This window comes from Notolabrus celidotus, chromosome 11 (genome assembly GCF_009762535.1).
Source record: "Notolabrus celidotus isolate fNotCel1 chromosome 11, fNotCel1.pri, whole genome shotgun sequence".
Taxonomy (NCBI): Eukaryota; Metazoa; Chordata; class Actinopteri; order Labriformes; family Labridae; genus Notolabrus; species Notolabrus celidotus.
Window position 1 is genome coordinate 15,320,917 of NC_048282.1, and position 13,820 is coordinate 15,334,736.

General features: G+C 40.2%; 1 protein-coding gene across 6 annotated transcripts in view; it reads right to left on the reverse strand.

Moving 5' to 3' along the window:
• Positions 1-13,820, reverse strand: part of LOC117822098 (TOX high mobility group box family member 2-like) — a 124,531-nt gene that overhangs the window by 45,915 nt on the left and 64,796 nt on the right. For 5 of the 6 annotated variants that reach the window (XM_034696737.1, XM_034696738.1, XM_034696734.1 and 2 more), the window contains one exon: positions 7,309-7,401. The exons of the other annotated variant lie outside the window; for it this stretch is intronic. In XM_034696737.1, the coding sequence (XP_034552628.1) occupies positions 7,309-7,401 (93 nt within the window). The remainder of the gene's footprint in view (positions 1-7,308; positions 7,402-13,820) is intronic. 6 annotated transcript variants of the gene reach the window in all.

Genomic DNA, 13,820 nt, shown 5'->3' on the forward strand with positions numbered 1-13,820 from the left:
TGACACACGTGGTGTTGAGAGAGAGGAATAAAAACATGGAGAAGAGAGATGGAGAGCCTGGGAGGAGTAGAGAGAGAGAGAGGGGAATGTAAGAATAGAGGAAAATAATAATAGGATGTGGAAGGGAGACAAATTGAGAAATAAAGAATGCATACATGAGAGAGAAGGAGGATGAGAGTTACAGAGAGGCAGACTCAGAGGATGAAGGGGATGCTGAGGCAGTGAATGGAGAAAGACAATGAATAAATGACAAAGAAAGAAGAAGACAGATTCAGAGTGAGGAGAAAATGAGGTGGAGTGGTTGAGAGAGGACGACAAAGACGTGGAGAACCAGCAAATGAGGAAGAAAAGTGAGAAAGTAAAGACAGTGAAAGAGAGAGAGAGAGAGAGAGAGAGAGAGAGAGAGAGAGAGAGAGAGAGAGAGAGAGAGAGAGTTGCAGAACTAGGTCATGCCTCGCAATCATCGACAAAGCTGAGCATTTCAAAAATAATGAAGCCACAAGGTGGAAGTAATGCTAACTAGCATATCCAGGGAAAACATGTAATATTTACACAGTGCTAATGGTGCAATACAATGCTGGGATCTTTTCATCTTTGAGCGCACAGATGAAGGCAGGATTGGAGGCAAAATTACTGACTCCACTGAAGATTGTTTTCGATTGATGGACAGTTCATTTAAGCTCCTCATCAAGTCTTCTAGGGAACATCTGTCTGTGGAGGGGGTGGGGCGCTAATGGACTGTGTTGTGTACCTGTATTCTGTCCTTGCATTAGTCAGAAAAACGACCTCATTATTTTTACTTTACTCTTTACTTTTAAAGCCAGATGGTAGAATACAGTTATCTTGTTCAATAACAATAACAGTGTATACTGATTTAAAATATGCATACCACAGCAACTAGCTGTTTTATGTGCAGTATATGATATTAAAAACTCCAATACAGGGTTGTCAAAAGGTTATTTTTCTATTGCCATTATTGTTGAATTTTAAAAGTTAATCATATTTTTAATCCCAAGCAGTCATCTGCCACCCATTTAGTAAACACTGTAGTGAACTTCTTCAGTTTAGTTATACCCACAGGTATGTGAAAATTTTCACTCCTCAAGCAGTGCTCTGCTGGCCTTTGTGCCTCTACTGACATCATTCTGATTAGTTGCACCTGTATGCTTAGCTCCTGGGTAGTAGCTCAAACACAAGGTACTTTGGTGATATTGTATCTGTTTGACACAAAGTGCTTATCAATTTTGCATTGTCTACTGAAAAGTCTCTGATTTTTTAGGGGTGAAATGTGCCATTCAAAAGTTATTTGTTATTTTCTATCAAGGCAGTGTCAGAACCAGGAAGACACTGCAACACTGTGCTAAGACACTGTACCAAGAGGGACAAAATAGCATTTCATGAAACAACGCAACACCTTGATATGGCATCTTAGTCATATGAATATTTACCTGCTGACAGCCAACTCCATTACTATTCAGGTTGGGCGTTGGGGTAAGTATGTACTTGTGTACAAGTAAGAAGTTTTAGATAATATGATTTAACCATAATTTGCTACTTTCTTCTGTGATTTAAGGTTTTTCTTGTGGAGAACTGTGTGGACAAAGTGCTACCTCTTATCTCTTTTTACATGTGTAAGTAGTGTTTTCTGACTGAAAATCTCACCCTGATGTCTTTTAACATTCAAAATATCACTCACTAACTCACTCACTCACTCACTCACTCACTCACTCACTCACTCACTCACTCACTCACTCACTCACTGTGAATCTTTGCTGTGGATGTTAAACTAAAAATGGGAAATAAATGTGATATAAACTACTGGCTGGTTTGGCAGCAGTGGTCACAAACTGCATGGATATAATTATGTTCCAAAATATTAACATTAACATAATACCCACTCTAAAAAGAGGCCAATCTCCTACCTGTGGCAATTCTTAAAACTATTTTTACAATGTGACAGCATCACTTCTCTGTACGAAAAAAATCATCCTTCATTTTCCTCATCTTTCTTACAGTAACTCATCTATCCCATGCCAGATAGTGCTGTGCTACAGAGTATGACAAGATGTAACATTCAAGAAGTTTGTCGCATCATCTGTAAAAAATATGACACAAACTAACAAACAAAAACATACAGTACCACACTGAAGAACCACTGCAAACTTTTAGAACTTTTCAATATATAAAAAGGGAAACTTTAAGTAGAATGTGGTACCTGTGACTTTAAAAGCCTTTGCCAGTATACCAACTCTCTAAAAATAATTCTCTCACCAAGCGGAATTAATAAGCCCAGAACAGTACACAGCCATTCTGTGAAGAAAGGGGTGTGGTGGTGGTGGGAGGGGGGGGCTCATGCAATATGTATGCCTGTTTGAGCACCCTTCTTCCTCATCTCCCCCCGCTCTCTTTATTTCTCTTTTTACATCTCTCTCTCTCGGCCTCAGTTCAATTAAGCTGTAGGAGAGACCCGACGAACCTAAACCTGAGACAATGTGCCTCTGAATTTTGATGTCGCCCAACTTGTCACCAGTGGTTCAAAGACAGAGGAGGAGACAGACAGAGACGGTTAGACACAGACTTGTGTGCAAATATGTTCAAAATAGAACCAAACGAAATAAGAAAGAAAGAAAGAAAGAAAGAAAGAAAGAAAGAAAGAAAGAAAGAAAGAAAGAAAGAAAGAAAGAAAGAAAGAAAGAAAGAAAGAAAGAAAGAAAGAAAGAAAGAAAGAAAGAAAGAAAGAAAGAAAGAAATTTACAGCAGTTCTCAGAGTTGTATTGGAGAGGGATAGAGGAGAGACTAAAGTAACAGTTCTGGTATTGCACCACGCCCCAAGCAAACAATGAACATGGGCAAACAATGAATATGGCACACATATATACACACACACACACACACACACACACACACACACACACACACACACACACACACACACACACACACAAAGCCCATAAAAAGCGCAGCCTGTGGCCATGGCGACACATGCTCTGTTGTCGTTAGATAAGGGAAACAGGGCCTCTTCCTGGGTGTGAGAGTATGATCCTTCACACACACTCTATACACACACACACACACACACACACACACACACACACACACACACACACACACACACACACACACACACACACACACACACACACACTATACACGTGCACACTCAGCTGCAGCAACACCGGGGTCACATTCACCAACGCCCAGCATTTGATGTATCCTCACCTTTATCAGCTGCATGGTTCATTTTCATATGCAAAACCCTGGCTATGTTTATCTGGACACAGTGTGCTCCGGTCAGTGGGCCGCACAAACGGCATGATCAGATATTAACAACATACACAGAGCGGAACTGATGTCAGATCTCACTGAAGGATTTTGATGGAATACTGTTTTGAATGCGCTGGCCGAGTGTCAACCAAGTATGTATTTGGAAGACTTCAAGACATGAACCTGTGAGGCATTGCATTTAACCAAAGAGCTGTTTTAAAAGTATTATAAGGCTTTCGACATTCTCTCTCCAGCCTATTCTATTAATATATAGTTTGATTGTCAGCGATGGCACAATCCTTTAGCTCACATCTAATGAGCATCAGCCAGTTTGTTGTGATAAAGTCTAAAGCATTCTACAAAGACAACAATATAGATAAACACTAAAACACACCCCCATTAGAAACGGCTTGGAAAAACCTGAACCCAAAAGAACAAAAAAAAAAAAGGTTCCAACCGCTTCCGGCTCCACCTATACCTTGTGATGTGTAAAAATAAAAAGGCAGGCTGAAGCTCTCATTCATCCACTTTCTGTTGCACTGGAGCAACCACAAAACAGAAGCGACAGTCAACAGCAGAGATGGGAGGGGAGATTGAGGAGAAAGGCACAAATGTTGTGCGTGTGTTGGTGTGTGTGGTGAGGCCAGGTGGGGGGTTCTAAATAAGGCTTTGGTTCCACTGTGAACTCAAGTTCACTGTGAGTTTGGGAGTTCACAATAGGATAGAAATCAAAGAGGTAATGGGATTCATGATAAATTGTATCTTCTAAACAGCATTTTCATATCAACATGATTAATCATGTTTTTTTTTATTGCGTCTGTTTATTGGTCATATCAATTTTATTCTTATATTTATCAAATAACCAAGTCATCTTTTCCACGTAATATCATGAAATATCTTTAAGATGCAAGTATTGAAGACAAACTAAATCCTAAGATAGAAGCATTTTTCTTATGCTAAGATCAGACTATACGTGATTGTAGCCTGATCCAGCAGATGTATAGTGTTAAGACTACGGATGGGTATTTCAAGCCAAAATACTATTTGATAATCATTGGCATCTATTCGACGATAATTCAAATGATCCCCCCCCCCCTCACACACACACGTGTCCCATTACAGCCCGTTTGTGTGGCAGTCACGTTAACCAGCAGCAGGACGAGGTGTTGCTAGTAGCGGGCTATGACAGTGTCTGTCTCAACCTTTACATCGGTGTTTCTGTGACACAGTGTGGCGTGTATGTTTACATTTTACAGCCATGCTCAGTCTCTGGAAATACATGTGTAGTAGTGTGAGATTCAGAAACTGAGATTCAGAAACAGAGAAAATTGCTGCGACTGTAGCTAATGTTTTCTTCTTCTTTTGCTATTTAATGCGTTAGCATTCTTCTTCTTCTGTTTGCTAATGCGGTTTGCAAACAGTTTTAAGACGCTCTACCGTCTGGCGGTAATACCGTATTACAAACCCCCACCGATAACAACGATGGAAAATTGTACTTTTAAAATGAGAAAATATTCGAAGTAACTATTCAATTTTTAATAAGTGAACGAATAAACCAATATACAAATATACAAAAAATATTCCCCATCTCTAGTTGAGACCTGTCAGCCCCTAAAATCGATTTTTTTAATCTTTGTAGTTTGTCACAGGGAACAACATTAAGGCCACGTCGAGAACACCTCATGACCTCCTGACAGTAAGTTTAGCATGTTCTATTTTTCTTTTTGCCTTCTATAATTTTTTCAACATCCCTGCCTCTATGGTTTGTCGGTGAGGGAACTACTACTATAGATTGAAACCCCAAAAAATCTTGGTGAGAAATAGCAAACGCACTTCAGCAACCCAGTGAGTAACTACTGTAAGCATTTCCGATTTGCATCTAGCTCAGCCTCTCTTCCTTCTGACGTCATCACGTTGGTTGTGATAATTGGTCGAGTACCACCGTGTAGTCTGTCATGTCCGTCAGTTAAGGTTCTATGATAGTCTAATCTGACAAAGTGACCATCATAACTGACAAAATAGTGATGTAGTCTGACCCTGGTATTAGTTTATTGAGTAGAATTTAAGTTAACAACAAATACGTAGGGAGTAAATGTTATAGGCTATGAGCAAATTCATCATGTGACAGGGAAGAAGACTAACAACTATGTTAATATTCGCTATACTTGTTGGATGTATCAGTGAGCAGTCCTCTGCTAACAACTTTGTCAAATCAATTTAAGTCGCGATTCCATGATCTGTTTTTTAACTTATTTCTGCAGCCCCCACTTAGCAAAAACAAATCAGCTGTAACAGGTTCAACTTCATCAGTGTTGTTTGTCTATGTCAGTCTATGTTTGTGTAAAATACATCCAGGTGCAGCTTTTGGTCACAGCTTCTCTGCCTATACAACTTGTTTGATGAACCATGACTTCTGGCTTGATTAAGCATTATCAGTCTGTCTGTGCAGTAACTAGGGCAGTATTCAAAAGGGGTCATAGACACGGAGTGTGCCAAGCATGAGTGCACGTGCAAAGGTGTAACAGAAAAAAAATATCAGACCAAGGTGCCAGCCACACAACTCCCTCATCCTGCCACGGTGGTCTTCAACGTGCTGCCTGCAAACCAGTGTTGGGAAACACCTCCCTAGCATGAAGCCCAATAGCATCACATGCAATTAGCAGCTAGTATCAAGAGGTACAGTTGTGCTATTCTTAACATCACAGGCGCTACTAGGAGAGAAGTTATACCACCAGTCTACCTGACACTTACATTCTCTGGTTTGGTGTGAAAGTGTGTGTGTGTGTGTGTGTGTTTGTGTGTGTGTGCGTGTGTGTGTGTGTGTGTGTGTGTGTGTGTGTGTGTGCGTGTGTGTGTGTAGTGTGTGTGTGTAGTGTGTGTACAATGGGAAACAATGTGCATGTTTCTGTGTGAGTACATGTCAGTGAGGTTTCTCTGGCAGCAGGACAGGATGCAGAGCACGAGCCACTTTTAACTGACTGGGGTAAACAGTGATGAGAGCCGATAAAGGGCAGAGTGAATGTCACATTACCCCAGCCCTTTGCCTCTGCTCACCACAGCATCAGATAGCTGAAGCTGGAAAAAAAAGTCAGGTTTCCTCTAGCATATAATTGGTTATCTTATTGCAATCTACTGCTCTCTCTCTTTGCACAGAATAGAGTACGAAAGAGCAAAGGGAGAGGAAGAAAAAAAGGCTGAAGTCTGACAGATTTGGCAGTGACAAAAATAAATTGTTATGAGCATAGGGGACCCATCAATCTATTTCCGATGGAGTATTCTTCTTTTAAACATTGCATGACCTACAACAGGCAGTCCAAAATTTACAGTTACAGAGGATGTGTGCGTTTTAATTGTTAAATACTTCTGAAAATAATGATGTTTTGGTTTGTTGACTTTCAGATGGCTAATAAAAGCGGTATACAAATATTAAAACAAAAACAATTAGTTTTACACTTCACTGAAAAAAGATCATCAACAATATCAGCCACACATCTCAAAAGAGATGATCAGTATCAGCTAAACCAAAGATATTCAACTTAAAGGGAGTCACATTGCAACGTTTTAATCTGATTTATGCTGAAGAAAGATCTATGTGCTCTATTTTCTGCACTTCTGCTTCTTCTCTTGAAAAATAATTATGTTGCAGTCAAATATTCTGCATACAAAAAGTTACACAAACTCTTAAGACAGAGATGTATGTAGCTCACATCAAATGCGGCCGTATTCAAAACACATACCTCTTACATTTCTGTAAATCAAGTAAATTGGCCTGTTTTTGAATGCAACTATGACATTTTCATGCTGTTTGGAACTATGTGTTCAAACATATATTTATAGAGCATGCACGATTTGTGAATGTTTGTTTACTTGCAGAGATTTGTATGTCTGAGAGTAAGCAATTTCATCAAAACTAAGTCCTGAGAGTGGAGCCTCCAAAATGCCACTGGGCCCAGGGCGGTACCTTGAGGTACACCTTTCTGAATTAGTTGGCAAGCACAAAGAGAACAGGTTTCAGAAATGGGAGGCTTTGCTACTGTATCTCACCACAGCAGTGGGCAGTCTTTTCCTAGCTGGATTGATGCCTGGGGGGCCAGCAGTGTGAAGCCTAACCCCTCGTTCAGCCACACTGTACCGGGCCTGTGTTTAGAGAGAGAGAGACAGCATGGAGAGAAAGAGGAGAGACAGAGAAGACAAAAGTGGGGAAGGAAACGAGACGGCGGGGCTTTAGTTTGTGAGATACAAGCAGGGCATTTGTAAAGGAACATGTCAAGTGGCCCCCCCTCCCCAGTGAACCTTTTCCGCTTCTCCCATTCCACGGTTGCTCTGCTCTTCCCTTCATGCCCAGCACACGCGTGCAGGGGGAGGAGTAATGACATGAGACTCACACAGTAACTCTACACAGTGCCATGCTAGGGAAAGAATGGAGGTTAATGAGCTGACATCCCCTCCACCCCGAACACGCCTCCTCTCCATGCCCACCTCCAAACTCTCTTATACAAGCTGACAAGCAACATACACAAACCCCTGACAAGACAGTGGGGCTGAACGCTGGCACTGAGCCAAGTTCCTGGAGACCAAATGAGCAACGGTTGGATTTACCCTGTCTGTATGTACATTACATATAGCTGACAGCTATTATTGGTACAACTACTCAAGGTACAACACAGTTTATGATATGAATATGACCTGGCAACATCAGCTCACATTATCAAAGTGCACATCCCATAAACTTTAGCCTGATTAAAAGCAAAATAAAGCTGAGATGCTCATTTCACACCAGAAAACAACATGTTTAAGTGGTTAAAACATTCTTGGGGCACATAGTGCAGTAAAGCTTTGGAGTGGCAAAGCGTCCATCCTCTGTAAAGAAGCAGTTTGGGGATATTTTGTGACGAGGCTTTTTGAAATTAGACTAAAAGTTATCCTGTTATAAGCTAAATGAAAAGTGAACTTTTCACCATCTGGTAGTACTCAGGGAATGACTAAAGCCATCAGGGTTCATCATCTGAGAATGTTAGTAATACATTTTGTTCAACATTTCACTCTGACTCAGGGACAAGCAGACTAAATGACAGTTCAGATGGAAACTTTAACATTAACACCAAAAGAGCCACTCTGCTGGGGGGATAAAAAAAACTCTCCAACCGCAAATGTGAGAATCTTACCAAACAAAGAACAATGATGCACAACCGTTGACTACTTATGGACAAACACCTCTAGTACCTAAACCACAAACCATGGGCTAAACACATAATGCTATTACGGTGCATCCAGTCTTGTGAACAGAGCTTCAGATGCTCCCCCATTTCTTGGTTGTCACGTGGTGATGTGTGGGCGTAGAAGATGTTAAATAAAACCTCAGTGGCCTTTAAGTTGCATCACCGGAAAACCAACATACAAAAGTGAGAATTTTGAACAGATAAGAGTTCAACTGTGCAAACATAATACAAAGAAGCAGACAGGTTCAAAGGAAAGGTTTCTGCATATAAAAACTTTGTTGATGCAAATTATTCCAAACAAACAGCATTTGCATGAGTCCATCTGAGGTTGAATAAACAGTTGCAGGTGCGCTCAGCACGGACATGAGGAAGATTTATTGGTTTGCCAATGCGACATCCAAAGACTGCTGTTGTTTAACCTATGTATAACTTAAGCCCTCGCTCTTTAGCTAAATATTTGCTAACAGCTCCATTACATTCTCCACACTCCTTCATTGTAAACTAAACTGCAAGCCTTCCAAACTTAAATGAGAGTTATTGCTTTATGTATTTATTTCACAAATTGAATGTATCCTACTTTAATAGCCAATGTGCCTTAATTACCTCAAGTGAAACGAGTAAAAATTGTGAAAGGCATGAGGGTACAAACTCATCATTCGCCATATAAAAGACCAAAAGCAGTGATAGAACTGATATTGGTGCAGCAAACACTTTTACAGAGCTAGAAAACAATAGGAGATAGATAGTTAGTCATTAGCGCCCATTGTGAGTCTTTCCAGTGAGTAATTTGTGGGGAGGCTTGTGCATTTTTAATAATCTTAAACTGAAGAGCCCGAGGAACACAAACTACATAAAATAATAACACATTTCACCTTAGCACTATCTGAGCCTCTCAATTATTTACTGCTAATGAAATGCCCCGGGCAATATTCTTCCTAAGTACAATATCAACCATCCCAGAGAGGCTGAATCAGCTCGCTCCAATATTTAAATACATTTACTCAATTATGCTTACTGTCCCTGATCTGAGAGAGACAGAGTGTACGAGCTTTCCTCTCTCTCTACTGTTCCATCAGCTCAGATTCAGCCTGGAAAACGATAAGAACTCTTCAAATATATAATAGATACAAATTGTTCAAAGACAAATTGACAACAAGGTTCTTGACTTTTCCTGTTTTTGCATCTATGGTGTAGGAGGATACAAATACAGGGTGTTTGCTGTTATTGTGGTTGTGGTGTCTAGCCTCTGTATCAGTACTACAGGCCAGTTGCCAGGCATCCAACAGCCTTTACACTTTGCTGCTCTACATGCCACCTAGAATATCTTGTTGTTGCCACATAGCTGATGAGACTTCATGGGAAGAAGGCAGCCTAAGAGCAGAGTGTGGGGTATCACACCATACCAACAGGTTGGAAAAGGATGAAAATAAGCCTGAAGAGCGAGGTATAGTACACACAGAAAAAAATGTGCAAATAATGAAGTCCTTAACTTTTGTGATAAACAGTGTGATTGCTACCCCAAGGCTGCCTGTATATTTCAACCAAAGTATATAAAAGTGAAGAAAACTGTGGAATAACCTTAAGTATAAGTAAACTCATCACCTAAGTGGATGTAAATAGATTCTGCCATCTGTTACCTTCAGCTATAGGGGGCAAATTCACACTGCGGAAAAAAAGTGTGTGTGCGCTTAAGTGCTTTAGCCACTGCTCATTATGCTTCTATTTATCTCCATCCAAAAGTGAAAACACAAACCCAGAAAAAAAAATCATTTAACTTCATTATTTACCAAGAAAACGAGACACGGTTCTTCACATTTTTAAATGAGAAAAAAGACAAAAGAAAGTCAAAATGCAGAGGTCATTGTTTTTCAATACCTCTGCATTGTTTTGACATATTATAGACTATATATCAGATATGAACAATGAACTCAACATGTTAGCACATAGCATTAATGTAATACAAGCTGCACTCAGATAATTTAGCGTTTCATTTGACTCTAGGTGTGTTTGCGGACGTGAGCAAGTGTTCACATATTCACATATTGCCTATATGCAGTCCACTTAAAGTAACAAAGCATTTGGCTCCATTTTTAAACTCCACATTGTTATCGTCATTCAATCTGAAAAAATTCAAAACCCTTATCCGTCCTCTTCATAACAGACAAGCTTTAGTCTATTCAGTGCTATCCGGATGTAATCATCCGTCTTTGGCTGTAACTACACCAGAGAGAAATTTAAGTGCAAAGGATTCTGTTCCTAGACAGCTGGTAGTGGTAAATTCCTCTCAGGGAGGAAGAGAGTTTGAAAGAAAACATATACTATTTTCATTTCAGCTGCTTTAGGGATTAAGGCTCAGGGCTCTAGAAAAAAATGCATTAAAATAATCCACCATTTGCATGTTTTATCTCACAAAGGAGGCTCACGTAGACACACATACACACCAACCCCCACTCTACCTCCCTCCCTTCTTCAACTCCGTCCCCTCCCCCATTCTGGGTGAGTGCACACACACACACACAGACACAGACACACACTTCACACATATACACACCATCATCATTAAACACACACACACACATACACACACATTGAGATCAACCTGCTGCCATCTGCTCTATGCGCTCTGTACAATCCTTGCAGAATACATTATTCACTACAATACATCACATCACATTCCCTCAATGTCATAGCCTTGTGCTGGAGAAGAGTGAGAGAGAGAGAATGGAAGAGAGCAGAGAGCAAAACATCTATTGTACTCTGAACAGAGAGAAACAGAGAGAGAGAGAGAAACAGAGAGAGAGAGGATGGAGATTTGGCCGGGTACGTGGTATGATAGTGGAAATTAAAGACAGTTTGAGTTGGCTTTTTGGTGAAACAAGGTCGTCAGCAAAACTTGTTCCAGTTACAGCTACCACCTTAGATTAAAAATCTTGACAAGGAGTTTAGTGTATGAAAGAGAGATAGAAGAGTGGCTGAGAACAGGGAGAGGAAAAAAAGTAGAACGGGAGAGAGACACCTGGCAGAATTGGCAGCAGAATATACAGTAAAACTTCTTGTCATACACTGAGGCATACTTTTGTGTAGGATCTTTCTTACGATATTTCTGTAGGTGTTTGCAGTGTTTTTCAAGTGTTAAACACAAGGCAGGTGTTACTTGATATTTTTTGGGGGGTCAACAGTCCAATGAGTAGACCAAAACCAACAACGTGTGAGTGGACTTACTTCTACACACAATACTTTACAACTTCTCAAACTTGTCTGACGCTTTAAGGCGCACCATTTGTTGGAAATTGTAATCTTTGAGATAAAGGTGTTAGCTATACTTTTCTCTCCAAACAAAATAAGTTTTAATAAAATAATGATTAAGAGCTTTAAAAAGCTTGCTAACAGAGATACACTGATAGAGAACAGTTGCTTCAATCCAGCTGTGTGGTCCCTCTCCAGCAGCAAATCTAGTGCCAGATAAAGTTAGCTATCAGCTAGAGCTATGTTAGGTAACATTAACTAACCAAAGGCAACATTCCCCCTCAATCAGAGATAAATGGAGAGTAAAATATTGGAATTTCTTTTAAATACATAATCACAATCAAGATGGTTTTTCCTCCATGTCTATTCTACATCTTCATAAGCAACTTATTGGTAAATACACCAGTGCTTAGACCACACCTTGAATCCCACAAGGCCAAAAAAGTGTACCATGATTTGAGACCAGAGTGCAGGGGTCTATATTTCAGTGTTACTTTTTGGTGCATTCATGAGAAACTACAGCATCAAGCAAGGTAGTATGACGTATTTAGGTGTTTGTGTATTTTCACTGATGTTCACAAGTTTTTAGTGTTTTCAGATTTATTTTGTCACTACCCTTGTTTCTCTGTTTGCCTTTTGTGTATTCAAATAATGTTCTTGAGTTTTTATTATTACCCGTTTTATCTGGTTAGTTGTCATATCATGTTCTACTTCCTACCTTGTGTAGCTTCCCTCTTTTAGTTTACACCCGTGTTTTTATTACACTCAAGTTAATAAATAACTCTGTGGGACTTTTTTGGAATGGTTTTCTTGAAAATTAGACTTTCTGTTTTGCCTTTAGGCCTTTTTGTTAAATAAACGTATGTCTGAACCTGGGTCCTCTACTCTTGTTTGATTAAAACATGACTCTTTTAGACTTATCTTCGAGTGATTTAAGTTTCTAATTAACAAAAATTCATAATTTTATGAATGATTTACTCTGCTGAACTGTATAAACAAGAGAAAAACAGAACAGATTTCTGCTCTCTTTGTTTACAAGTATAGTCTGCCCCTGTTGTTTCTTCTGTGGAAAGCTTGAACACGTGTGTGTGTGTGTGTGTGTGTGTGTGTGTGTGTGTGTGTGTGTGTGTGTGTGTGTGTGTGTGTGTGTGTGTGTGTGTGTGTGTGTGTGTGTGTGTGTGTGTCACTATTGTGTGGTGGTGGCAGAGCAGAGGGAGTGAACAGCTGGCAGGCCCACACTTGACTACATATTGACCTGCTTTGCATTCACCTGTTATTCAGCCGAACCTAATGTTTCCACTTGGCTCTGCTGCAGCTGAGCCGCAATTAACCTCGCTGTGAGAGCAAGGCAGGCAAGTCTTAAGTAATTTGTCAAAGTACTTTGTCCAACTTTGCTAAATGTCATTCTACACAATCCTGTGAAATTAACACTTTTCTACTTCAATTTTCACACTTTGAAATGAGGAGGAAAGTTTTGCCTCAAGTAGGATATGGAGCCCTCACATCAACATATCTCACATTAAATTCATTCAGTAATAAAATGTTTTACACCATCAAGGTTTTCAATAGGGTGCAGGTGATCTCCTGACTGTAGGTAATTGGCCTTGAAAATGTCATTTGCCTGAGTAAACACACCATTTGAATGGGTGAAAGTGTTACTGCATCCCGTCTCTCCACTCCTTTTTGCCTCCTCTCCTTTTTTCCCACCCTCCATCTCCCCCCTCTTCCTCCTCCTCCTCCTGTTTTTCGCAAATGCTCTCTTGGCTCTTGTCTGTGTTTGGGCTGCAACTGCAAGGGGTCACCGCATGCCTTGTTCTCACATGTGGAGCAACGAGCCCGAGCGCATGTGTGCTTGTATGTGTGTGTGACAGAGAGAGAGATGGAGAGAGATAGAGAAAGGGAGAGCGTTCTTGTCTGCTGATGATTATATGAATGAGTGTGTGTGTGCAAAACTGTCAAAAAAAGAGGTGTTTAAGTGTGTGAACTTTTCCAAATGTGTGTGTAGTTGAGCCTGAGTGCTTTTCCCACTGCATGTGTTTCAGTGTGTTTGAGTGTGGCTTTGTCTGTATGTGTGTGTGTGTGTGAGTGTGT